This window comes from Aethalodelphis obliquidens, unplaced genomic scaffold (genome assembly GCF_003676395.1).
Source record: "Aethalodelphis obliquidens isolate GAN/ISIS:26980383/991018 unplaced genomic scaffold, ASM367639v1 scaffold1, whole genome shotgun sequence".
Classification (NCBI taxonomy): domain Eukaryota; kingdom Metazoa; phylum Chordata; class Mammalia; order Artiodactyla; family Delphinidae; genus Aethalodelphis; species Aethalodelphis obliquidens.
Genome location: NW_020837945.1, coordinates 48,919,483 through 48,947,340, shown reverse-complemented (window position 1 = coordinate 48,947,340; position 27,858 = coordinate 48,919,483). Strand labels below are relative to the sequence as shown.

At 39.4% G+C, this 27,858-nt stretch overlaps 1 protein-coding gene across 3 annotated transcripts in view; it reads left to right on the top strand.

Annotated features, from left to right (window-relative positions):
* ZBTB11 (zinc finger and BTB domain containing 11) overlaps positions 1-23,624 on the top strand; it is a 38,254-nt gene extending 14,630 nt beyond the window's left edge. For all 3 annotated transcript variants that reach the window (XM_027103818.1, XM_027103836.1, XM_027103827.1), the window contains exons 4-11: positions 10,735-11,576; positions 11,778-11,957; positions 15,105-15,350; positions 16,900-17,044; positions 17,738-17,855; positions 20,432-20,590; positions 20,700-20,875; positions 21,457-23,624. In XM_027103818.1, coding sequence (XP_026959619.1) covers positions 10,735-11,576; positions 11,778-11,957; positions 15,105-15,350; positions 16,900-17,044; positions 17,738-17,855; positions 20,432-20,590; positions 20,700-20,875; positions 21,457-21,974 — 2,384 coding nt within the window. In that variant the 3' untranslated portion in view covers positions 21,975-23,624. The remainder of the gene's footprint in view (positions 1-10,734; positions 11,577-11,777; positions 11,958-15,104; positions 15,351-16,899; positions 17,045-17,737; positions 17,856-20,431; positions 20,591-20,699; positions 20,876-21,456) is intronic.
* The last annotated feature ends 4,234 nt before the right edge of the window (positions 23,625-27,858 follow it).

The window sequence follows — 27,858 nt, the reverse complement described above, 5'->3', positions numbered from 1 at the left end:
CACAGAGCACCAAGCTGATCTCCCTGTGCTATGCGGCTGCTTCCCACTATCTATCTATTTTATGTTTGGTAGTGTATATATGTCCATGCCACTCTCTCACTTTGTCACAGCTTACCCTTCCCCCTCCCCATATCCTCAAGTCCATTCTCCAGTAGGTCTGTGTCTTTATTCCTGTCTTACCCCTAGGTTCTTCTTGATTTTTTTTTTCTTAAATTGCATATATATGTGTTAGCATATGGTATTTGTCTTTCTCTTTCTGACTTACTTCACTCTGTATGACAGACTCTAGGTCCATCCACCTCATTACAAAGAGCTCAATTTCGTTTCTTTTTATGGCTGAGTAATATTCCATTGTATATATGTGCCACATCTTCTTTATCCATTCATCTGATGATGGACACTTAGGTTGTTTCCATCTACTGGCTATTGTAAATAGAGCTGCAATGAACATTTTGGTACATGACTCTTTTTGAATTATGGTTTTCTCAGGGTATATGCCCAGTAGTGGGATTGCTGGGTCATATGGTAGTTCTATTTGTAGTTTTTTAAGGAACCTCCATACTGTTCTCCATAGTGGCTGTACCAATTCACATTCCCACCAGCAGTGCAAGAGTCTTCCCTTTTCTCCACACCCTCTGCAGCATTTATTGTTTCTAGATTTTTTTGATGATGGCCATTCTGACTGATGTGAGATGATATCTCATTATAGTTTTGATTTGCATTTCTCTAATGATTAATGATGTTGAGCATTCTTTCATGTGTTTGTTGGCAGTCTGTATACCTTCTTTGGAGAAATGTCTATTTAGGTCTTCTGCCCATTTTTGGATTGGGTTGTTTGTTTTTTTGTTATTGAGCTGCATGAGCTGCTTGTAAATTTTAGAGATTAATCCTTTCTCAGTTGCTTCATTTGCAAATATTTTCTCCCATTCTGAGGGTTGTCTTTTGGTCTTGTTTATGGTTTCCTTTGCTGTGCAAAAGCTTTGAAGTTTCATTAGGTCCCATTTGTTTATTTTTGTTTTTTATTTCCATTTGTCTAGGAGGTGGGTCAAAAAGGATCTTGCTGTGATTTATGTCATAGAGTGTTCTGCCTATGTTTTCCTCTAAGAGTTTGATAGTTTCTGGCCTTACATTTAGGTCTTTAATCCATTTTGAGCTTATTTTTGTGTATGGTGTTAGGGAGTGATCTAATCTCATACTTTTACATGTACCTGTCCAGTTTTCCCAGCACCACTTATTGAAGAGGCTGTCCTTTCTCCACTGTACATTCCTGCCTCCTTTATCAAAGATAAGGTGACCATATGTCCGTGGGTTTATCTCTGGGCTTTCTATCCTGTTCCATTGATCTGTCTTTCTGTTTTTGTGCCAGTACCATACTGTCTTGATTACTGTAGCTTTGTAGTATAGTCTGAAGTCAGGGAGCCTGATTCCTCCAGCTCCGTTTTTCATTATCAAGATTGCTTTGGCTATTCGGGGTCTTTTGTGTTTCCATACAAATTGTGAAATTTTTTGTTCTAGTTCTGTGAAAAATGCCAGTGGTAGTTTCATAGGGATTGCATTGAATCTGTAGATTGCTTTGGGTAGTAGAGTCATTTTCACAATGTTGATTCTTCCAATCCAAGAACATGGTGTATCTCTCTCTCTATTTGTATCATCTTTAATTTCTTTCATCAGTGTCTTACAATTTTCTGCATACAGGTCTTTTGTCTCCTTGGTTAGGTTTATTCCTAGATATTTTACTTTTTGTTGCTATGGTAGATGGGAGTGTTTTCTTGGTTTCACTTTCAGATTTTTCATCATTAGTGTATAGGTATGCCAGAGATTTCTGTGCATTAATTTTGTATCCTGCTACTTTACCAAATTCATTGATCAGCTCTAGTAGTTTTCTGGTAGCATCCTTAGGATTCTCTATGTATAGTATCATGTCATCTGCAAAGAGTGACAGCTTTACTTCTTCTTTTCCGATTTGGATTCCTTTTATTTCCTTTTCTTCTCTGATTGCTGTGGCTAAAACTTCCAAAACTTTGTTGAATAAGAATGGTGAGAGTGGGCAACCTTGTCTTGTTCCTGATCTTAGTGGAAATGCTTTCAATTTTTCACCGTTGAGGACGATGTTGGCTGTGGGTTTGTCATATATGGCCTTTATCATGTTGAGGAAAGTTCCTTCTATGCCTACTTTCTGGAGTGTTTTTATCATAAATGGGTGTTGAATTTTCTTGAAAGCTTTCTCTGCATCTATTGAGATGACCATATGGTTTTTCTCCTTCAGTTTGTTAATATGGTGTATCATGTTGATTGATTTGCATATATTGAAGAATCCTTGCATTCCTGGAATAAACCCCACTTGATCATGGTGTATGATCCTTTTAATGTGCTGTTGGATTCTGTTTGCTAGTATTTTGTTGAGGATTTTTGCATCTATGTTCATCAGTGATATTGGCCTGTAGTTTTCTTTCCTTGTGACATCCTTGTCTGGTTTTGGTATCAGGGTGATGGTGGCCTCGTAGAATGAGTTTGGGAGTGTTCCTCCCTATGCTATATTTTGGAAGAGTTTGAGAAGGATAGGTGTTAGCTCTCCTCTAAATGTTTGATAGAATTCACCCGTGAAGCCATCTGGTCCTGGGCTTTTGTTTGTTGGAAGATTTTTTTTTTTTTTTTCAGTACGCGGGCCTCTCACTGTTGTGGCTTCTCCCGTTGCAGAGCACAGGCTCCGGACGCACAGGCTCAGTGGCCATGGCTCACGGGCCTAGCCGCTCCGCGGCATGTGGGATCTTCCCGGACCGGGGCACGAACCCGTGTCCCCTGCATCGGCAGGCAGACTCGCAACCACTGCACCACCAGGGAAGCCCTGTTGGAAGATTTTTAATCACGGTTTCAATTTCAGTGCTTGTGACTGCTCTGTTTATATTTTCTATTTCTTTCTGGTTCAGTCTCAGAAGGTTGTGCTTTTCTAAGAATTTGTCCATTTCTTCCAGGTTGTGCATTTTACTGGCATAGAGTTGCTTGTAGTAATCTCTCATGATCATTTGTATTTCTGCAGTGTCAGTTGTTACTTCTCCTTTTTCATTTCTAAATCTATTGATTTGAGTCTTCTCCCTTTTTATCTTGATGAGTCTGGCTAATGGTTTATCAATTTTGTTTATCTTCTCAAAGTACCAGCTTTTAGTTTTATTGATCTTTGCTATCGTTTCCTTCATTTCTTTTTAATTTATTTCTGATCTGGTCTTTATGATTTCTTTCCTTCTGCTAACTTTGGGGTTTTTTTCTTCTTCTTTCTCTAATTGCTTTCGGTGCAAGGTTAGGTTGTTTATTCGAGATGTTTCCTGTTTCTTAAAGTAGGATTGTATTGCTATAAACTTCCCTCTTAGAACTGCTTTTGCTGCCTCACATAGGTTTTGGGTTGTCGTGTCTCCATTGTCATTTGTTTCTAGGTATTTTTTGATTTCCTCTTTGATTTCTTCAGTGATCAATTCGTTATTAAGTAGTGTATTGTTTTGCCTCCATGTGTTTGTATTTTTTACAGATCATTTCCTGTAATTGATACCTAGTCTCATAGCGTTGTGGTCAGAAAAGATAATTGATACAATTTCAATTTTCTTAAATTTACCAAGGCTTGATTTGTGACCCAGGATATGGTCTATCCTGGAGACTGTTCCATGAACACGTGAGAAAAATGTGTATTCTGTTGTTTTTTGATGGAGTGTCCTATAATATCAGTTAAGTCCATCTTGTTTAATGTATCATTTAAAGCTTGTGTTTCCTTATTTATTTTCATTTTGGATGATCTGTCCATTGGTGAAAGTGGGGTGTTAAAGTCCCCTACTATGAATGTGTTACTGTCGATTTCCCCTTTTTTGGCTGTTGGTATTTGCCTTATGTATTGAGGTGCTCCTATGTTGGCTGCATAAATAGTTACAGTTGTTATATCTTCTTCTTGGATGAATCCCTTGATCATTATGTAGTGTCCTTCTTTGTCTTTTCTAATAGTCTTTATTTATTTATTTTTTTTTTGTGGTACGCAGGCTTCTCACTGTTGTGGCCTCTCCCGTTGCGGAGCACAGGCTCCGGACGCGCAGGCTCAGCGGCCATGGCTCATGGGCCCAGCCGCTCTGCGGCATGTGGGATCTTCCCAGACCAGGGCACGAACCCGTGTCCCCTGCATCGGCAGGTGGACTCTTAACCACTGTGCCACCAGGGAAGCCCTGATAGTCTTTATTTTAAAGTCTACTTTGTCTGATATGAGAATTGCTACTCCAGCTTTCTTTGGTTTCCATTTGCATGGAATATCTTTTTGCATCTCCTCAGTTTCAGTCTGTGTGTGTCCCTAGGTCTGAAGTGGGTCTCTTGTAGACAGCATATATATGGGTCTTGTTTTTGTATCCATTCAGCCAGTCTGTGTCTTTTGGTGGGAGCATTTAATCCATTTACATTTAAGGTAATTATTGATAAGTATTGTTCCTATTCCCATTTTCTTCATTGTTTTGGGTTTGTTATTATAGGTCTTTTCCTTCTCTTCTGTTTCTTGCCTAGAGAAGATCCTTTAGCATTTGTTGTAAAGTTGGTTTGGTGGTGGTGAACTCTCTCAGCTTTTGCTTGTCTGTAAAGGTTTTAATTTCTCCATCAAATCTGAATGAGATCCTTGCTGGGTACAGTAATCTTGGTTGTAGGTTTTTCTCCTTCATCACTTTAAATTTGTCCTGCCAATCACTTCTGGCTTGCAGAGTTTCTGCTGAAAGATCATTAACCTTATGGGGATTCCCTTGTGTGTTACCTGTTGTTTTTCCCTTGCTGCTTTTAATATGTTTTCTTTGTATTTAATTTTTGACAGTTTGATTAATATGTGTCTTGGCATGTTTCTCCTTGGATTTATCCTGTATGGGACTCTCTGTGCTTCCTGGACTTGATTAACTATTTCCTTTCCCATATTAGGGAAGTTTTCAATTATAATCTCACATATTTTCTCAGTCCCTTTGTTTTTCTCTTCTTCTTCTGGAACCCCTATAATTCGAATGTTGGTGCGTTTAATGTTGTCCCAGAGGTCTCGGAGACTGTCCTCAGTTCTTTTCATTCTTTTTTCTTTATTCTGCTCTGCAGTAGTTATTTCCACTATTTTATCTTCCAGGTCACTTATCCATTCTTCTGCCTCAGTTGTTCTCCTATTGATCCCTTCTAGAGTATTTTTGTTTTTTTGTTTGTTTTTGAGGTATGCGGGCCTCTCATTGTTGTGGCCTCTCCTGTTGCAGAGCACAGGCTCCGGATGCGCAGGGTCAGCAGCCATGGCTCACGGACCCAGCCGCTCTGCAGCATGTGGGATCTTCCCGGACCGGGGCATGAACCTGTGTCCCCCGCATCGGCAGGTGGACTCTCAACCACTGTGCCACCAGGGAAGCCCCCTTCTAGAGTATTTTTAATTTCATTTATTGTGTTGTTCATCGTTGCTTGTTTCATCTTTAGTTCTTCTAGGTTCTTGTTAAATGTTTCTTGTATTTTCTCTATTCTATTTCCAAGATTTTGGATCATCTTTACTATCATTATTCTGAATTCTTTTTCAGGTAGACTGCCTATTTCGTCTTCATTTGTTAGGTCTGGTGGGTTTTTATCTTGCTCCTTCATCTGCTGTTTGTTTTTCTGTCTTCTCATTTTGCTTATCTTACTGTGTTTGGGGTCTCCTTTTTGCAGGCTGCAGGTTCATAGTTCCCGTTGTTTTTGGTGTCTGTCCCCAGTGGCTAAAGTTGGTTCAGTGGGTTGTGTAGGCTTCCTGGTGGAGGGGACTAGTGCCTTTGTTCTGCTGCATGAGGCTGGATCTTGTCTTTCTGGTAGGCAGGTCCACGTTTTGTGGTGTGTTTTGGGGTGTCTGTGGACTTACTATGATTTTAGGCAGCCTCTCTGCTAATGGGGGGGTTGTGTTCCTGTTTTGCTAGTTGTTTGGCATAGGTTGTCCAGCACTGTAGCTTGCTGGTCATTGAGTGAAGCTGGGTGCTGGTGTTGAGATGGAGATCTCTGGGAGATTTTCACCGTTTGATATTATGTGGAGCTGGGAGGTCCCTTGTGGACCAGTGTCCTGAAGTTGGCTCTCCCACCTCAGAGGCACAGCACTGACTCCTGGCTTCAGCACCAAGAGCCTTTCATCCACATGGCTCAGAATAAAAGGGAGAAAAAGTAGAAAGAAAGAAAGAGAGAAAGAGAGGAAGGAAGGAAGGAAGGATAAAAGAAAATAAAGTAAGGTAAAATAAAATAAAGTTATTAAAATAAAAAAATATTTTAAAAAAAATTTTTAAGTAGAAAAACAAACAAAAAACTGGTCGGATAGAACCCTAGGACAAATGGTGAAAGAAAGCTACACAGACAAAATCTCACACAGAAGCATACACATACACACTCACAAGAAGAGGAAAAGGGGAAACAATAATAAATCTTGCTCTCAAAGTCCACCTCCTCGATTTGGGATGATTCGTTGTCTATTCAGGTATTGCACAGATGCAGGGTACATCAAGTTGATTGTGGAGCTTTAATCTGCTGCTCCTGAGGCTGTTGGGAGAGATTTCCCTTTCTCTTCTTTGTTCTCACAGCTCCCAGGGGCTCAGCTTTGGATTTGGCCCCACCTTTGCATGTAGGTCGCTGGAGGGTGACTGCTCTTCGCTCACACAGGACGGGGTTAAAGGAGCCGCTGATTCGGGGGCTCTGGCTCACTCAGGCCAGTGGGAGGGAGGGGTACGGAGTGCGGGGCGAGCCTGCGGCGGCAGAGGCCAGCGTGACGTTGCACCAGCCTGAGGCTCGCTGTGCGTTCTCCTGGGGAAGTTGTCCCTGGATCCCGGGAACCTGGCAGTGGCGGGCTGCACAGGCTCCCGGGAGGGGAGGTGTGAATAGTGACCTGTGCTCGCACACAGGCTTCTTGGTGGCGGCGGCAGCAGCCTTAGCGTCTCATGCCCATCTCTGTGGTCCGCGCTTTTAGCCGCGGCTCGCGCCTGTCTGTGGAGCTCCTTTAAGCGGCGCTCTTAATCCCCTCTCCTTGCGCACCAGGAAACAAAGAGGGAAGAAAAAGGCTCTTGCCTCTTCGGCAGGTCCAGACTTTTTCCCGGACTCCCTCCCGGCTAGCCGTGGTGCACTAACCCCTTCAGGCAGTGTTCAAGCTGCCAGTCCTCTCCCTGTGCTCTGCTCCAACTGAAGCCAGATCCTCAGCTCCCAGGTGAGCTGACAAGCCTCTCGGGCTGGTGAGTGCTGGTCGGGCTGGTGAGTGCTGGTCGGCAACGATCCTCTGTGCGGAAATCTCTCTGCTTTGCCTACTGCACCCCTGTGGCTGCGCTCTCCTCAGCAGCTCCAAAGCTCCCCCCGCTCCGCCCCCCACAGTCTCCACCAGTGAAGGGGCTTCTAGTGTGTGGAAACCTTTCCTCCTTCACAGCTCCCTCCCACTGGTGCAAGTCCCGTCCCTATTCTTTTGTCTCTGTTTATTCTTTTTTCTTTTGCCCTACGCAGGTACGTGGGGAGTTTTGTGCCTTTTGGGAGGTCTGAGGTCTTCTGCCAGCGTTCAGTAGGTGTTTTTTAGGAGTTCCACGTGTAGATGTATTTCTGATGTATCTGTGGATAGGAAGGTGATCTCTGCGTCTTACTCTTCTGCCATCTTTCCCCTCCGAGCACCCATTTGTAAACTTTTAATGATGGCCATTTTGACCAGTGTGAGGTGGTACCTCATTGTAGTTTTAATTTTCACTTCTCTAATAATTTAGCAATGATGAGCATCCTTTTTTTTTGTTTGTTTAATATTTATTTATTTGGCTGTGCCAAGTCTTAGTTGCAACATGCAGGATTTTTAGTTGTGCCATGCAAACTGTTAGTTGCAGCATGTGGAATCTAGTTGCCCAACCAGGAGTCAAACCCAGGCCCTCTGCATTGGGAGTGTGGAGTTCCAGCTCCTGGACCACCAGGGAAGTCCCTTGAGCATTTTTTCATAAACTTATTGGCCATCTTTGTGTTTTCTTTGCAGAAATGTCTCTTTCGTTCTTCTGCCCATTTTTTGATTGGGTTGTTTGTTTTTGTTGAATTGTATGAGCTGTTTGTATATTTTGGAGATTAAGCACTTGTCAGTCACATCTCTTGCAAATATTTTCTCCCATTCCATAGATTGTCTTTTCATTTTGTTTATGGTTTGCTTTGCTATGCAAAAGCTTGTAAGTTTAAGTCCCATTTGTTTATTTTTGCTTTTATGTCTATTGCCTTGGGCGACTGACCTAGGAAAACATTGGTACAATTTATGTCAGAGTATGTTTGGCCTATGTTCTTTTCTAGGAATTTTAGGGTGTCATGTCTTTTTTTTTTTTAATAAATTCATTTATTTTTGGCTGCATTGAGTCTTCGTTGCTACGTATGGGCTTTCTCGAGTTGTGGCGAGTTGGGGCTACCCTTCGTTGCGGTGCACGGGCTTCTCATTGCAGTGGCTTCTCTTGTTGTGGAGCACAGGCTCTAGGCACGCAGGCTTCAGTAGTTGTGGCATGCAGGCTCAAATAGTTGTGGCTCACAGGTTCTCGGGTGTAGGCTCAGTAGTTGTGGCGCATGGGCTTAGTTGCTCCGCGGCGTGTGGGATCTTCCCGGACCAGAGATCAAACCTGTGTTCCCTGCATTGGCAGGCGGATTCTTAACCACTGTGCCACCAGGAAAGTCCCGCCCCTTTTATTTTGATTAAAATGTTTTCCAGAGTGTGTGTATGTGTACATAAAAAGGCTAGGAGTAAAAACAAAATATCAAAATTATCTTGTGGCAATAGGATTATGAGTGGGTTTTTTTTTTTTTTTCCCGGTACGCGGGCCTCTCACTGCTGTGTGGCCCCTCCCGTTGCAGAGCACAGGCTCCGGACGCGCAGGCTCAGCGGCCATGGCTTACGGGCCCAGCCGCTCTGCGGCACGTGGGATCCTCCCAGACCGGGGCACGAACCCGTGTCCCCTGCATCAGCAGGTGTACTCTCAACCACTGCGCCACCAGGGAAGCCCCTATGAGTGGTTTTTTAATCTTATTTTCTTTTGTGTTTTATAGCATTTTACAGTAAACATTTGACTTGTATCTTTGGGAAAAAATGGTTTTTGATATTTAAAGTTACTTGGAGCAGAGTTATTTCTTTCATGGAAAATTTTTCTTATGACTTCAACTTAGAAATTAAAAAGGTACTAGGTAAAAGACCAAAATACATTATTTTGTTGGTATCTGTTGCTTTTTTGTTAAGAAATATTCTTTCTTACCTCAACCTTATTTAACCCGGTTTCATAATTTGTAGCAATATTAATATGACTTTAGCCTGCTTGATTATCAGCTTTCCTAGGAATGGCTGAATTAGCTATGATGGTCATGTTGATGTGTAGTCTCCCCAGCTTTCAACCTGAATCCTAATAGATCTCACAGTTTAAGGTTTCCCTGTATGCTTGTTACTTGTTTATCCACTATTTGCCTATATAAAAGGACCACATTTTATGTATCTTGAGTCAAAACTGAAAAACACAGCAAACATGAGTTTTTTGGTTTGGGGGGTTTTCTGGCCATGCTGCATGTCTTGCGGGATCTTAGTTCCATCACTGGGGATTGAACCCGTTCCCCCTGCAGCAGAAGCGCAGAGTCCTAACCACCGAGCCAGCAGGGAATTCCCAAACATGAGTTTTTAAAAGGTTGCTTTGGCTCCCTGTATTTTAATAAAATATCTCTTAAGATAAATTATTATATGAGAAAAGCAAGGCACAGAAAAGTATGTGTAGTATAACACCTACTATAAGAAGGAGGCATAAGAGTATTTGTTTGACTGTATAAAGACTCTAAAAATCTGTACAAATTCTTAATCATTCTGGTCATGGAGATGGAGTTGGACTTTTCACTGTGTAATCTTCTGATAGTTGAATCATGTGAATTTTAAAAATGGGTTTCGAAAGTGAAGTACTGAGAACTTAGAAATAAACTGATCTTATTTTCTCACATAAAATGAGAACCTAATACCTCATGTGTATAGTAATTGTCTTATTCCTTAGAACAAAGATAAGCAAACTATAACCCAAAGGCCGCCAGTCCTCCTTTCCCTCCCTTTTTCTGAATAAAGTTGTATTGTACCATAGCCATGCCCATTTGTATACATATTATAATATATGGCTTCTCTTTCCAGCTACAATGGCAGAATTAAGTAGTTGCAACAGACACTTTATGGCCTGCAATCTTTATTATCTAATTCTATACAGAAAAATTTTGCTGACCCTCTGCTGTAGACCTTGTTTTAAAGTTTTTAATAGTAGAACCCTCTGTTTACAGTCAAATTTTTATATGGACTTCTATTATTAAAATATACAGCTATACTTATTGCAGTGAGGTTAGGGGACAGGTTGGTTGAACCCTGCCTACTCACCTGCCTCCCTCTCTTTTTTTACCCTCCATTCTCCAGCAGATGATTCTTGAGGGGAATTTGAGGAACCCCCGGGGTTCTAAGGAGTACATTTTGAAAATGACTGCCTTACAACAACTCTTTGAGGCAGTAAGTGTGATATTATTTTCTATTTTAGGTATTGAGAGACTCGGCTCATAGAAGTTAGTTAGTCAAGGCTTAATAAGCAACCAGAACTCAAAACAAATCCAGGATATTTAATTGCAGAATAAATGGTCATATTTGCCTTTATATTCTATTTTATATTGTCATAATTATACAGTAATTGTTTCTACAAGGTGTTTTAGTGGTGATTTGACTTTTTTGTCTTTCATCTTTCTTGTTTCGCATAGGCTTTTGTAAGGCAAGCTTCCTTCCTTTACTGGAATTTGCCTATACTTCTGTGCTAAGTTTTGACTTCTGTAGCATGGCTGATGTAGCCATCTTGGCTCGTCATCTTTTCATGTCAGAAGTTTTAGAAATCTGTGAAAGTGTACATAAACTAATGGAAGAGAAGCAGCTAACAGTATATAAGAAGGGTGAGGTACAAACAGTTACATCTACACAGGACTTACCAGAACAAAATGGAGGTACAGCACCTCCTGTGGCTAACAACGAGGGAACCACAACAACTTTATCCACTGAACTTGGGGATTGTGAAATTGTACTGCTGGTGAATGGAGAATTGCCAGAGCAGAATGGAGAGCTAGGACAACAGCCTGAGCCCCAGGTTTCTTCACAGACCGAAGCTGCTCTGTCACCTGTAGGCTGTGTAACTGATTCCCATCCTGAAATGGAGTCTGTTGATTTAGGAACAAAAAACAGCCAGACAGAACTAGAAACTTTAAACAGCAGAGAAGATGGCACAGTCTCTAATACTCATCCTAAGCTTTCAAAAGAGAATGTAATCAGTAGCTCTCCAGAAAACAGTAATATGGGAAATGATACAGCAACAGAGGATATCTGTGCTGAAGATATCTCAGAGCATAGGCAGAAGCTTGGCCAGTCTTTAAAAGATCAGGAAAATCTAGTTGAACCGACAGCACAGACAGACCATAGTCCCGATGATGATGATACTTACAGAAGCAGGCTTCGGCAGCGTTCTGTTAACGAAGGAGGATATATCCGACTACACAAAGGAATGGAGAAGAAGCTGCAGAAACGGAAAGCCATTTCCAAGTCAGCAGTTCAACAGGTATGATGAAAAAAGAGTTTACCTTTGTAGTTTTAGCTTTAAGTTGAAAACATTCTGCAGTTAAACTTATGGTGATAATTATCTTGGGGGGAAGGGGAGTGGATGCAGGAAAGCAATTTAATGTTTTAAATACCAATATTAAGATAATGTGAATTTGAGATAGTTAATTTATTTAGATTGTGTTTTCTGTTCTTTAATTAGGTGGCTCAGAAATTAGTTCAAAGAGGAAAAAAGATGAAACAACCAAAAAGGGATGCTAAAGAGAATACCGAAGAAGAAGCATCCCATAAATGTGGGGAATGTGGAATGGTTTTTCAGAGACGATATGCTCTTATAAAGCACATACTGAAACATGAAAGAGCTAGAGATTACAAGTGTCCAGTAAGTATCTGGAAAGCTAATTATAGATGGCTATAACTTCATTATAAATAGAATCCAATTTACTGCTTCATTATTATCCTGCCATTTGTGTTCTCTCTTCTCTCTGTCTCCCTTACATTGCCGTAAGAGTTATCTTCTGATTTGTACATGTCATGTTCTTGCCAAAAAATATTTACCTCTGCTTCTTCTTGATACCCTAGTAAGACAACAGTAAAACGATCTTTTTAAAAAGCTCATAGAAAGGCAAAAAGAACAGGAGACCTTAGCAACTAAATTCTGGATTCTGATAAATAGATGGAGTGTTTTTTGTTTGTTTGTTGGCTGCCCCATGCAGCATGCGGTATCTTAGTTCCCCAACCAGGGATAGAACCTGTACCCCCCTGCAGTGGAAGCACAGGGTCTTAGCCACTGGACTGCCAGGGAAGTCCCTAGATGGAGTCATTGATTCAGCAGATTTGAAAGGGCTCATTCCCGGGCTTTCAGTGTGGAAAGCTAAGAATCAATCTAAATTGTATTGCAGAACTACCAAAAGGCTCAGAAATTAATGGTACTAGCTACCTTGAAAGTGGAGATGAGTCTGGTTGTTAGAAAGTCTGTTTTGGTTTTTTTTCTGGCTGCGTTGGGTCTACATTGCTATACATGGGCTTTATCTGGTTGCGGCTAGCGGGAGCTACTCTTCATTGTGGTGCGCCGGCTTCTCACTGCGGTGGCTTCTCTTGTTGCAGAGCATGGGCTCTAGGTGCGCAGACTTCAGTAGTTGTGGCGCACGGGCTTCAGTAGTTGTGGCATGCAGGCTCTAGAGCACAGGCTTAGTAGTTGTGGCACACAGACTTAGTTGCTCCACAGCATGTGGGATCTTCCTGGACCAGGGCTCAAACACGAGTCCCCTGCATTGGCAGGCGGACTCTTAACCACTTTGCCACCAGGGAAGTCCCTAGAAAGTCTTTCTAAGAAGTAAGTAAATCACTACCACCATGGCTTCAGCCAAAGATACATCTTCTACTCTCTGAAAAAAGATAAAACCCACCACTGCTCTAGGGAACACTGTGAATAATGAGGGTGAATGTACTATATACCAAACAAGGGAAGGTAAAAGCATATATACTGAATATTGAATCCTTTCAAGCTCTCTTTCCCTACTCAAGTTCTAGAATATTAACAACCAAACCCTTAATCTTAAAATAGAAGGATTTCTTAAAGGTGAGAAATCCGAAGTCTGATAACAAAAGATCTAAAGATACTGCTCATTAAAGCCTGTGGTTAATAGTTTACTCCTCTGCTTACACACAAGTTCCAATCGGTTTTTAAATGTCTTATTTTGAAATGTGAATAGACATCAGGTATACAGACTCACAAATATTTGAAGCAAAAAAACAACTTTGAGGAATCCAATACTATGCAGTTAAAAGAAAACTCAAACACCCCCCCACACACAACCCAAACCACAAACTATGATTTATATTAGAGATAAATAAAACAATTACATCAGTAAAACAATAACCATGTACTGTGTTTTTAAAAGGACACATCAAGAGAACAGAAGAGTTTTTCTTAGGAATAAAATACATAATAACACATATAGAAAAGTTAGGAAATACAATTGACTAAATCACCCAGAAAATAAAGCAAAAGACAAGGTAAAAATGGGAGTGAAAGAAATTTTAGAGGATTGGTCTAGGTTGTCTTCTAATATCCAGATAATTCCAAACAGCATAGAGAGAAAGAAATCACTAATGCAATGAAAAAAAATTTGAGAACTTGAAAATAGAAGTTTCCTTGTTAAAAGGGTGCGTTGAATGTCCAGAATCATGGGTGAAAATAAATCTATACCAAGATATATTATGAAATTTCAGAATCAAGGTACAAAGAAAATCTTATAAATTACAAGAGAGAAAGGATAAGGGTCAGAATAGCTTCAGGCCTTTCAGCAGCAACAGTGCAAGTTAGAAGACAAAGGCACAATATCTTTAATATTATAAAAGGAAATGATTTCTAACTTGGAATCAGTATTCAAACTATATTTATGATGGTAGAATAAGAACAGTTTCAGACATGCAAGGTCTGCAAAGTTTTACCTCCCAAACTCCCTTTCTCAGGAAGCTGTCGGCAGAGGTATTCCTCTAAAATGAGCAAGACATGGGAAACGGGAAACATGGGGTCCAATCTGTAGAGTCCAAGCGTGGGAAACAACCGCCCCAGTCTGGAACACCAACGTAGTGCTTTGACAGCGATCTCCCACAAGGTGATGTTTTAAACCTTCTCCCAATAGACAGTTGAGAGAAAGGTTTGATGATGAATTAGCAGTAAATACAAAGATAAATAAAACAGAAAAGGAAACGAAAGGAAAGGAAAGAGACTCATACTGTCTGTATGGTCCAGCTGTAATAACATGTATGTCATCCAGATAATGTAAGCACTGAAATTGATCTCATCAAAATGATCATAAAGCTGTATTGAGAAAGTATGGTAATGGGAAGGATCATGTACGTGTAGAGAGTGGAGAGGTAAAGGAGAGGGTCACTTCCTATTATTCATATTACTCAGAATTACAGAGATAATCATTAAGAAAGAGTCAAAAAAGTAGAGTAGTGAACCAAGAGGCCAGTTTTACTTATTAAAAAAAAGTTTTGTAGATCATGACTATAAATAACTCTGATTTTAAAATAAAGAACAGAAGCTTTCAGGAATACTCAACAAGTACAGGGTAAAACCCAAGGACTATCACAGTTTTATCTTCCTACTTTTTCCAGCCCCTATTTTTGCTCTTCCTAACAACTGTTAGTACTCATATAATAATAGTATTCTTGTCTTTGTCTGTGTCTTACCATTCCTTCAACACCCAGCCTCGGTGATGATGCCTTTCCTTATACTCTGATTATTCCCTCTTCCTAAGTATTGATCTTTCACCTATTTACATATAAATCCTGTTTTTGTGGTTAGATTATAAATCTTTGCAGAGTAGAGGCTGGGTCTGTCCCTTTCATTTCTATAGTGTGGTACCTAGCATATTGTCTTTTACATAGTATATATGTTTATTGAGTGATATAATTGTAACAAAGATATGGAATGTTGAAGTACAAGTTGAGTTTCACTTAACATTTGTGATGGAAATACATCAGGCAGAATTTTGTTTACTTTTTCTTTTAGTTGTGTAAGAAACAGTTTCAGTACAGTGCCTCCTTGAGAGCACACCTTATTCGACATACCAGGAAAGATGCACCTACTTCATCCTCTTCCAGTTCTGCACCTAATGAGGCATCAGGATCATCATCTGAGAAGGGCAGAACCAAACGCGAATTTATATGTTCGATATGTGGAAGGACATTACCTAAATTATATTCTCTTCGAATACATATGTTAAAGCACACAGGGGTAAAACCACATGCATGCCAGGTAAAGCCATTATATTTATTTTGTTATTTAAAGAAGATTGGAACATAACCGGTGATAAGACTGGTTGATTCTGGCGTCACATCACTTTGGTAAAATGTCACAGGAAGTCCATAACTTTTTCAGTTTGTTGCCTAGGTCAAGGGTGATTCCCAGTTCTGTTCTTTAATTTGGCTGAAGTTGTAACTTGAAATTAATCTATTTAGGATGTTCGGGAAACTTGCTAGGATTCAGAGCGATACAGGGTGAGAATGACCAATTCATCATCTCAGTCATCCCTTAACGTTCAGTAGGACCAACCTGGCTTGGGAAGGAACCTGTGAGTTAAACACGTCTTAGTAGAAATTCTGCCTAAGCTATGTGTCCTTCTCTAGAGCTGAAGACTAAATGCCAAAATGTGATTCCTGGGTAAAGAATCCTGTGATAAGCCAGCTTTGGGCTATTTGCAACGGTGAAAAATTTCTAGTAGCACCTATAGCCTTGCATATAAGGATGACCCACTATTTTTATTAATAAACAGTTTTGGAACCAGTGAAATTTTTAATGTTTTTCTCTCTCTCTTTCGTTTCTTAAGCTTCGTATTATAAGAAAAAAGAATGTAAGAGAGTAGAATAAACCCTCATGTACTCTTCACCCAGCTTTAATAGTTACCAACACATGGTCAATTGTGGGATTTTTTTTTAATTTTTATTGAAATATAGTTGATTTACAATGTTGTGTTAGTTTCAGGTGTTCAGCAAAGTGATTCATTTATTTATTTATTCATTCATCCATTCATTCTTTTTTAGATTCTTTTCCATTATAGGTTATTACAAGATATCGAGTGTAGTTCCCTGTGCTATACAGTAGGTCCTTGTTGGTTATCTGTGGTCAGTTGTATTTTATATGTACTGTCTCTCACTCCCTTACTTCCCCCTCCCTTCAGTTATTTTGAAGCCAAGTCCTAAGCATCATTTTATTCATATATTTAAAAACTAAGTGTTAATTCGGCCTCTGGTCTTCTGGTGTAGCACTACTCAAAATGTGTGGTCCATAAAAGATAAGTGCAAAGATGGAGAGTAGCATGTAGAAACTGTCATGGTAATTTGATACTGTGACATTTTCATTGTGTTTAACAAAAATCTCTCCCTAATAGATTGGGGAAAGAAAAAAACTGGTTCTTCATCATAGAGAGTTTAAGAAGCACTGTTCTAGTTGGTATAGCAGGAGTTGAGTATATTGTTCTTGATTAAGCTCCCATGTCTCTTTTAATATAAGATATATTGTTTACCAGTCTCACAAAGGACAGTATGAGGTTTTTTTGCATACTGTTTTGAGTTCTTCTAGTGATCTCATGGGTGTAAGAAAAATAGCAATATTGCTTAACTACTGAATCAGAAGATGATCAGCCAGCTAAAATCCTTGGCCCTTGTATCAACTTTAACTTTGTCATTTTGTTTATAATTTAAGTTTTTAATTTAAAATAGCATAGTAGATTCTGTGTCCTCATTCTTCAGAAACAGCCCTTATCTCTTTTCCTGTTTTACTGGTTTAAACACCTGTGCTCTCTTAGGTCTGTGGAAAGACTTTCATCTACAAGCACGGTCTAAAATTACACCAGAGTCTCCATCAATCACAGAAGCAGTTCCAGTGTGAACTATGCGTTAAGTCATTTGTTACCAAACGGAGTCTTCAGGAACATATGAGTATTCACACAGGTAATGAGAAACTTATATTGACATAGTTACATGTTATATACTATTAATTTACTAGTATATTGATTATGCTGTAAGATGACTGTATGTGTGCAGTTTTTTATTAATGAGAGTAAAGGTTTTTTTTGTTTTTTTGTGTTTTTTTTTTAGAGTAAAGTTTAAAAGTTGTTCTTATAATCTAGTTTTAGAGCTATCTTATTTGTGTAAAAATTTTGTTTCAGTCAGTGCAGAAAAATGTGTACTGAGTATTAAATCCAGGCACCTAAGGAAATGGTCTTGCTTTTAAAAAGTTAAGCAGTAGACAGATGTAACTGTCAGCATGGTATGTGGCTTATAATTTTATTAGAACTTTTAGTCCACATATACTTATTTTCAGGTGTTTAAAGCAGTTATGTGGAAAATGGCTGATGAAGGGTAGATAATCTGCTCTAGAACTTGTATACAACTCTACACTGTTATAATCCAGATGATCATGCAAGCCTGTCACATTCTGTGGGTAGTAGTAGTAGCCTCTCTAGTACTCTGGTTGAGAGAAAATAGGGATTTTGACATAGTTTGTTATTCTTAGAAGGTGGATGCCACATGTTACAGCTTCCGTGCCCACTTGATAAAATAACTTCTGAAATACAACGTAAAGCATTCTGTTGGAAGAGCACCTGATTGCTGGATTTGTGACATGGTTTTTATTTTTTATAGGAGAGTCCAAGTACCTTTGCTCAGTTTGTGGAAAGTCTTTTCACAGGGGCTCTGGGCTCAGCAAGCACCTAAAGAAACACCAACCAAAGCCTGAAGTTCGAGGCTATCATTGTACTCAGTAAGTATTTAATATGTGAACCATTCAATTAATTTCCTTGTGTTCTTACTCAGTTTATTTGAAAGTTGTTTCAAAAGAAAATATTTGAGGTGACTATAGTTGATAACACTGTATAATATGATTAAATTTTGCTAAGAGAGTAGGAACTTGAATATTCATATGTAATTATACACACACGTATATATATGTGAGGTGATGGGTGTGTTAACAAGTGGGAGGATTCCTTTCACAGTGTATACATGTACTGAATCATCACAGTATACACTTTAAATATCTGACAATTTTATTTGTCAGTTACACCTCAGTAAAACTGAAAAAGCAGAATACTTGAAGATAATATTAAACTGTTATTTGTTTACTCTTGATTTTATCAGTTTGTTTTTGTCTAGATGTTCCTATTTATTTATGTAACAGTTTTATTTAGACACAAATTTCATACCATACAAATCACTCATTTTAAATGATTTAAAGAAGTTGTTCAAATGTGCAACCAGTTCTTTCCTACAGTAGGGACTGTAGGAAAGAAGGGTCCCTTGGTGCCAGCCAGAGATTCTTCCTAGGCAGTTCCTCGGAAGTAATTGGCCCTCTGCTCATTTCTCCCTTCTTCAGATTCCTTTTTCCCTCTTTTCATTTTCCAAAGCCTCTTGAAATCTTTTTTATAATTGAAGTAAAGTTCATAGAACATAACATTCATCATTTTAAAGTGTTCAGTTTAGTGGCTTTCAGTACATTCACGGTGTTGTGTGAGCATCACCACTAATTCCAGAATGCCTTCAGTACTCAGGCCAGGCAGTTTACAATTCTGCCTTGGTCTTCTCTTTCTGTTTGTGCAGAGTCAGCCATTGGTGAGAGTATAGAGCCTTTTCGGGTCTTTTCTGAGCATGTGCCCAGTACTGGGCAGATATTTGGACTTCTAGATTCCTGGGAATATGTGAGAGTTTTTCAAAGCTCTCATTCCCCAAAACATCTCGGTCTCCAGCCTTTTCCTCACAGGCTTTTGGTTTGGATATTGTTTGCACCGAACTGCTGTTCCTTGCCCCAGCAGCTGTGGCTAATACATTTGCCTGTAAGTGTTTCCAGCCATCTGCTCCTCTGTACTCCCCACCCCTCCCCGAGTCCTCAGCCCTGGAAGAGTTAGGGTAAATACAAGCAGACCCTTTGAGGGGTAACCTCAAGAAGTCATCAGATAGCTTAGAACAACTACAGCTCTGTGAGAATAAGTTCCTCTGGTACTAGGGACCCGTAGCAGGAGTGCAGTCTGTCTGCTGAGCTGAGGAGCCCGGGGATGGGGCCAGGGTGAGTTGAAATGCCACAGAGCTCTCTTACCAAGATTCAGCAATTGCTTTCTTGATTAAATATTTACCTGGTCACTGTAAACTTTTAATTAGTTTCCAGAGGTCCAATAAAATTGATTCTGACAGTTTTTGCCCATTTGTTTACTGCTTTCATGTAGGGATGGGCTTTTGGAGTTACCTACTCTGCCCTATATGCTGATGTCACTCTATAATCAGTCTTATTTTAAAACAAAGATAGTTTATTATTCATACATTTTTAGTTGCAAGTATAAGAAAACCCAATTTAAACTGACTTGAGGGCTTCCCTGGCTTAGTGGTTGAGAACCCGCCTGCCAATGCGGGGGACATGGGTTCGAGCCCTGGTCCGGGAAGATCCCACATGCCACAGAGCAACTAAGCCTGTGTGCCACAACTACTGAGCCCACGTGCCATAACTACTGAAGCCCGTGCGCCTAGAGCCCATGCTGCACAACAAAAAAAGCCACCACAATGAGAAGCCTGCGCACCACAAAAAAGTAGTAGTCCCACCTCAACAAAGAGAAAGCCCGCGCACAGCAACAAAGACCCACACAGGCAATAATAAAAACAAATAAATAAATTTATTCTTAAAAATTTTTAAATAAAATAAACTGACTTGAATGAAAGTCGAATCTAGGAGTCTGAATAGTTTAATGTAAACTGGTTTCAGATTCATTAGCACTTGATGTCTCTGAGACTCCGTATGGACAAGGCAGTGGCAATGATTTCAGCCTTACATCCTCTCAACTCCCAGATTGTCAAGCTGCTTTTCTCGTAGTTCCCATAAAAGCCCTGAGGTTCGCTACCATTGGATCTGGTTAAGGCATTTGGTTTTCTGTGAATCGATCACTATGGCTAAGAGAATGCTGTGCTCTGATTGACCTAGGCCTAAGTCAGTTGCTCCATCCTTATGGTCAAGAGTGAGGCCTACTTCCAATAGATGGACAGAGACTGGGAGAGGGTGAAAAGGGATGTCAAAAGGGGAGATCAGATGGGGTTGAGGAGGAGACAGAAAATAATAACACCTATGATAACCCTTGGGAGCTGTGCAGGATTCTTTCTAAAATGTTTCTAGTACTCTGCAGCTAAAAGAACTTAAGACCCTGTAGCCTTGATGCAAGATTGGAATAGTAAGAATTGTTTTTGTTTTAAATTGGGATCATCTTGTGGAGTTCTAGAAACCCAAGAATATACTGAGTTCTTGGAAACTTCTTTTAAAAGAATAAGATGATCCAGTTGGGTGAATGAACTTTGTTATTGCAGATGTGAGAAAAGTTTCTTTGAAGCTAGAGATCTTCGCCAGCACATGAACAAACATCTTGGTGTGAAGCCATTCCAGTGCCAATTTTGTGATAAGTGCTATAGTTGGAAGAAAGATTGGTATTCCCATGTGAAGTCTCACTCTGTCACTGAGCCTTACAGGTGGGTAAATCTGAGGAGGATCTAAACTTAAGATATAAATGTACTTGGATTAATTATTATGGATTCTGGTGCTTTGGAAAAAATAATTTGGGGTTTTCCTTTATTTTAGGTGTAATATATGTGGCAAAGAATTTTATGAAAAGGCATTGTTCAGAAGGCATGTAAAGAAAGCTACCCATGGAAAAAAAGGAAGAGCAAAGCAAAACCTGGAACGGGTGTGTGAACAATGTGGAAGAAAATTCACTCAGCTGAGAGAGTATAGGAGACACATGAACAACCATGGAGGTAACTATACTTCATATAGTTTTATATATATATGTATATATAAAACTTTCAGTAGAATAAAAGCCAGTCCAGTAGTGATTCTCCTTTTACCATTCCTCTTGCCTATTATCTCGCTTTCCTTAATAAGAGATTAATCCCATGTTGTGGAAGATTTATTCAAGTGATAGAGGTGATCCTGAACCTGACTACCTAATTGTTGTGTAGATAGATAGATTCCTGTTTTAGTGAGCTTAATACTCTATATCAATATTTTTATGCTGGAATGGACTACTTGAAGTTTCTGGTTTTTTATCCTAGGATTATAGGATTGCTGTGAAGGCTAAAAGAGACTATTCACAGAACCTCAGGATTGTCTCTCAGTAACTTCTATCAATAGGAACATCTTTAGAGAGATTATATCCAGAATCTGCTTTATTCTAAGAGAAACCATTTGGTTCTAAATAAAAGACCGCCATAGTCAAGATAGAAACGTTTATGGGCTACTGTACTTAAAAGAAAAGCATTATTTATCAGGCAGCTGTAATATATTTTGGTACTTGGACCTCACCACACATACACCTCTCTTGTTTCTTTTTTAATAGGAGTTAAGCCATTTGAGTGCTTAACATGTGGAGTAGCTTGGGCTGATGCCCGATCTCTAAAACGCCATGTCAGAACACATACAGGTGAACGGCCCTATGTCTGTCCGGTATGTAGTGAAGCCTACATAGATGCTCGAACACTCCGTAAACATATGACTAAATTCCACAGAGATTATGTGCCTTGCAAAATTATGCTGGAAAAAGATACCCTTCAGTTTCATAACCAAGGAACTCAAGTGGAGCATGCTGTTAGCATCTTAACAGCAGATATGCAGGAACAAGAAAACAGCGGTCCTCAAGAACTTGAAACTGTGGTAGTGACAGGAGAAACTATGGAAGCTCTCGAAGCTGTTGCAGCTACTGAAGAATGTCCGTCAGTATCTACACTTTCTGACCAAAGTATTATGCAAGTGGTTAACTATGTGTTAGCACAACAGCAAGGACAGAAGCTGTCTGAAGTTGCAGAAGCTATTCAAACTGTTGAAGTAGAGGTGGCCCATATTTCAGAAACAGAGTGAATGTAGTAATCGAGATGAACAGAAGGGACATCTCACATAAACTGAACTCACAGAACATTTGTTTACAGTACTATGTGGCTGTCTGCCTAGAGTTTGTACATCAAGGCTCTGGGCTGTTTTGGTGGTGTTTTAACATTTCTAAACGGTTTGTCAGGCTAATGGGTTCTGTAGAAAAGTCCATTTACTGTAAAGAAATTGAAAACAAATCTGTTTGATGGCAGTGGATTATCATGGTATACTTTTTATGAATTAATGTTTATAAAGAACTGTACTAAATAAATTAAAAACCGTACAGTTTCATTTGCATTTTGACATTATTATATACTTTGAGTTTAAAAGGCTGTACTAATTGGCTTTTCTTCTCTTTTATTCTCAAAATATAGAGGTTCTGTGATTTCATTTGCCTTGTTTATGGTTTAAAAATTCTAATATAAAACGTTTTAGTGCGATGCATAAGTATATTACATTTTTTTAAATGCTTCAGATCTGTGATTCTTGACTTACTATTTATTTTAACCCCTTATAAAGTCAGGGATTCTTTATTTTAAAGCACTTAATGAGTTACATGTTGTAATCAAGTTTGCACAGTGTACTTAATCTATATGGGGAACCCCTAAATGAATAGCTGATTTTTTTAAATGCCATTAAAATGCATGAAATGCCTATTAAAGCCTTACTCTACTATCCTTCAAGGCAAGTAAATTGACCATGAGCAAAGAACATTGTTATTAAACTGTTGATGGGAAATTTCTCCATGATTACATAAGATGATAAATGGGAAAAAAGTTAAAACTAGGTTTGGTATGTTTGCAGCTTTTGTATCATGTTTAATTGTTCAATTTTGTTGAAGAACTGCAGTTTAGAAGTAGGATAGCAATATAGACATCTACAGCGGTCCTGTGGATACCATGTAATTGTTAAGTAATTTCAGAATATTGACAATTCTTCAGCCCTCATTACAGTATACTACTTAAAGAAATTGATTATGGCCCACCAAATTGTTAAAATTAAATTCTTTTTAAAAGTTGCCTGAAAGTTAAATTAATTTGTGTGTTTGATTTTTAAATTCCCACCTCTTTAAGCTATCCAGTTTTCTCGTTTTTCAAAATAGCCACGGGGAGATGCCACATTTCTCTCCTGGGAAACTACCACTCAAGCTGTAATTGTTAAAATTAAACTTCTAAGTATTAGAAGCTAATATAAGTTGTAAAATTAAGATACAAGCAGATCACATGTAAGTCATTCCTAAAGCACAAGAAAAGAATGTGCCTTGATGTACATATATTATTAAGATGCGTATTCCAGTTTACTTTAAAAGTGGCTTAAAAGATGAAGAATAAATGTGATGCCATGCATGCATTGTACCTGTATATGTAATATTTGCATTTGCAAATTTCCCATTGTTTTGATAGCTGTGTGGCTGACTTTCAATTTTAAGTGGATTAACATACAGTCTGTAACTTTATAATGGCTGCTTGTTTATCATATCTTTCAGTTAGTGAAAATGTATTTCAACCTGACAAAAATTTGGAATTGTGTCTTTATGTTCCCTTGTCACCATTGTTATTAGATTTAGTTAATTGTATAAGACCCATTAATGTATGTCATAAATATGTAAATAAAAGATGTTGAATCTTGTTTAAGGCATAAGCTTTGGAGTTGAGCTTGTCACTATTTTCAGCTCATAAATCAGTTGCTGTTATTTGATATGTTATTGAGTTAATCCGTTTGTTTGTTTGTTTGTTTTGCGGTAAGTGGGCCTCTCACTGTTGTGGCCTCTCCCGTTGTGGAGCACAGGCTCCGGACACACAGGCTCAGCGGCCATGGCTCACGGGCCCAGCTGCTCTGCGGCATGTGGGATCTTCCCGGACTGGGGCATGAACCCGTGTCCCCTGCATCGGCAGACGGACTCTCAACCACTGCGCCACCAGGGAAGTCCGAGTTAATCCATTTTTAAAGGGGAGGAGAATTGAACACATTAAAAAATAACCATTGACAGAACACATAATACTATTAAGACTTACTACACTTAATCTTACCACAAAATTAAAAGTAGTACAATTAACCGCCATCTTTGGATCATTTAAATGTGTTTAGAGAATTACATAAATTACGTGTAGAAATAAGTGTTAAGGTTCCAAAAATTCAGTTTTATATTTCCATGGGGAAAATTATTTAGTTTATAATAATTCATTTTTAGAAGCACACGTTGATTTGTTGTTGTCAGATGACTTCCTTCCTGATTAAATCTGCTTGTTACTGCTGTTTTATTAAAAGCCATTGGCTGTTTACATAATTTCACAAGGTTACCTAAACTGATAAATTTAGAGTTAATCCAGACCTTCAGTGTCTTGTCTTTTTTAAAATAATAGCTTTGATATAAACTGCATGATGCTTCCCACTCATAATTGAATCAGGAAATTTAAACCTATAATCTTCATGGAGGTTCCTAAACAGGGGTTTTACATCTGTTTGGAAAATAAACAAAGTCTTTGTCTCCCCTGATCTTATAAATGTATAGTTATAGTTTGTAAAGGCTTAGAGCAAAGATGCAAAGATAACTTGTTTAATTATTTTAAATATACCAGTCTTATAATCTATTATCTGAAGTTTTGAAGTTGAATACTGCTGTTTATTGGATTTCTCCAGAGTTTTATAAATGTTAGAGTATAAGCGCATCTCCAGTAGGGCCTTATCTTTGGAATCCTGTGCCACCTGCCTACGTTGAAAAAGGGTCCTCCCAGATCAGTTTTATGTTTGCTTTTGTTAGATTGTTCCAAGAGTATCAATGGCTAGGCACTATTTTCATATTAATTTCTCAAACTCTGGTTTCCTAGACCAGCAACTGTAAATTTGAACTTTAGACCAGTGTGAGAACAAGGTCATTGTTCTAAATCTTAAAGGGAGGCTGTTTGCCCACCTCGTGCCCAGTCTGGGACAGACAAATATCTTTGCCTGGGTTGGTGAATGGAGTTTTTTTCTGGCTTGTTCTTTCACTGAAGGTGTAGCTCTTCAGTGGTTCCAACCCAGCTTTGTGTGGAATTCTTAGTTCCGATCTCTGTGGACCTAAATCCTGATCTCTTGTCACCTTTGGGCTTTCAAAAGCCAGCGCCTTTGAAACTGGCAGTCCCATCTATCACAAGGTTACTACAGTTTCAACTCAGTTTCCTCTGATTTGGGGACCCTAGGACATTTCGTTTCTTAAAGTCTTAGTACTACGATTTTCTTTTTTTTTAGTTTTTATTTATTTGGCTGCGCCAGGTATTGGTTGCGGCCTGCGGGCTCTTAGTTGCAGCATGCATGCAGGATCTAGTTCCCTGACCAGGGATTGAACCCAGGCCCCCTGCATGGGGAGCGTGGAGTCTTAACCACTGGACCACCAGGGAAGTCCCACTATGATTTCAAAGGAGTTTGTTCTAGCAGAGATTTATAGGTTAGTTTTTTCCAAATCCTGGAAAACAAATAGTGTTGTTTCTTTAAATATTTTTCTCCTCTGGTTACTTCTTTATTTCTAAGAGAAGGTTTTATTTCTACCCTCAATACCTGTCCCATTCTCTCCTTTTTCTCCATTCCTGATAACCTTATGGGAGTTGCTCAACTTCATCTTTAACTGTTTTTTTAATTGAATTATCTATTGAATTCATTTTAAAATTTGTATTTCTTATACTAGCATTTCCACTTAGTTCTTCATACGTGCTTATTCCTGCTTCTCTTTTCCATTCTTTCCTTGTTGATTGGATTTATTGTGCTCATTTGAATTCTTACTGTGTTCTGTGTGCTCTACAAAAAACATTACTTTCTGTGAATATACCACAACTTTACCTTTCTGCCACAGTTAGATGTTTGGGTTATTTTCAGTTTGGGGTTATGAAGAATGCTGCAAGGCCCATTTTTATCCTCTTGGTATATATATGAACATGCATTTCTGTTGCGTACATAACTAAGAGTGGAATTTGAGTCATTTGGATTTGAGGATGTTCAACTTAAGCAGATAATATCGAAATATTTTCCGAAGAAACTGTGCCATTTTACACTCAGCAGTGCTGGTTGCTTCACATGCTTGCCAAGTACTGTTGGTCTTATTACTTAGCACTCTGCAGGGACTTCTAGTACAATATTAAATAGCTGTTGTGTTTGCCATCTTTGTCTTTTTCCAGTCTCAGTGAAAATCTGAGATTCACATGGTGGGCTAGATGGCTTCACCATGGGGGCTTATTGCCAGAAAAAAAAACAACCATGTGATTAAAGGGTTGAAATTTTCTGCCCCACCCCCTGACTCCAAGGGAGGGGAGAGAAGCTGAAGACTGCGTTCACTCACTATGGCCATTAATTCATTAATTTAACCAATTATGCACTGTATATAATGCAACTTCAACAAAAACTTGAAGAGGCTCAGAGAGCTTCCTGGTTGGTGAGCATATTGATGTACTGGGTGGGTGGCACACTCCAACTCCACAGGAACAGAAGCTCCAGCACCCCTCCCTCCCAGACGTTGCCCTATGGGTCTCTTCCACTTGGCTATCCCTGAGTTGTATCCTTTATAATAAAATTGTAATTGTAACTTTAGTGCTTTAAGTGAGCTCTGTGAGTTGTTCTAGTGAATTATCAAAGGGGGGGGGCTCCATAGAAGCCCCTAAATTTATAGTTGGCCAGGCAGAATTGCGGGTGGTTTGGGGATATCCAAGACCTGCTGTTAGCATCTGAAGTGGGTGCAGTCTTGTGGAATTGAGGCCTTAACTCATGGGGTATGTGCTAACTCTGGGTAGTAATGTCAGAATTGAATTGTAGGACACCCAGCTGTCAGAGAATTGGTGCTGAAACATTCCATCCACGTAGAGGATTGGTCTGAATCGGAGTGTCAGAGATCAAGTGGGGTTAGAGGGGGTGATGTCCATGTGGGAGGTTAAGGCAACCTAGGCAATGGGAGATTGGTTATATAGAGAGGATGAAATACGTAAACACTAAGGATATTGAAAACCAGCATTTTTGCTGTCGGAGAAGGGCGTCGCAAAGGTAGAAAAGGAGATGATGAAATGTGAAGTATTGGTTAAACTGGTAGTTGTCAGACACAAATGCTATGTAAATGTGTGTATATGTATATAAGTGTTTGTGTATACACGCATGTATTCTCTAGTTGTTTATTGAGATGGCCTGGGAGCAGTGATACCCACCAGAAATGATTACACCTAGTACTAAGTATTGGTTTCTAAAAGCCATTCCCCAATAGAACAAACTAGGGCTTCTTGGGGAAATGGCTAATTTCAGGGCTGGGTCAGGAAAAGTACAAAACGAGTCTGGAAAATCTTCTGTCAGAAAGCAAGTTAGATGCTCAGAGAATGATGGGGACATGTCAACAGGGCACAGAAGTCCTCGAAGGGACTTCTACTGGCCAAATCATGGCAAATTGAGTGAGCATAATAATAATGAGAGTAACAGATTATACACCATCAAAGAAAATAGGAAATCGTAAGTCCACTATCAGGAGTCCTTAAAACCATCCCCAGGTTCAGTGATTCACTAAAAGCACTCACAGGAACCAGCAATTACACACACTCATGGCTATGATTTATTACTGAGAATGGATATAAGACAAAATCAGTAAAGGGAAAAGGCAAAGTCCAGAGGAAACAAGCGTAAGTTTCCAAGAACCCCAGTGGAGCCATGCTTAATTCCTCCAGCAATGAGTTGTGACAACACACGTGTGGAGTGTTATCTATCAGCAGGCTCATTAGAGATTCAGAACCCAAAGTTTTTACTGGTGCTGGTCACATAGGCACCCTCTGCATAGCACATTCCAAAATTCCAGACTCCGGGAAGGAAAGCAGTTGTTCAGCATAAACCACACTGTTTGCATAAGGAGTTTAAGCACAGAGAGCCACACTTT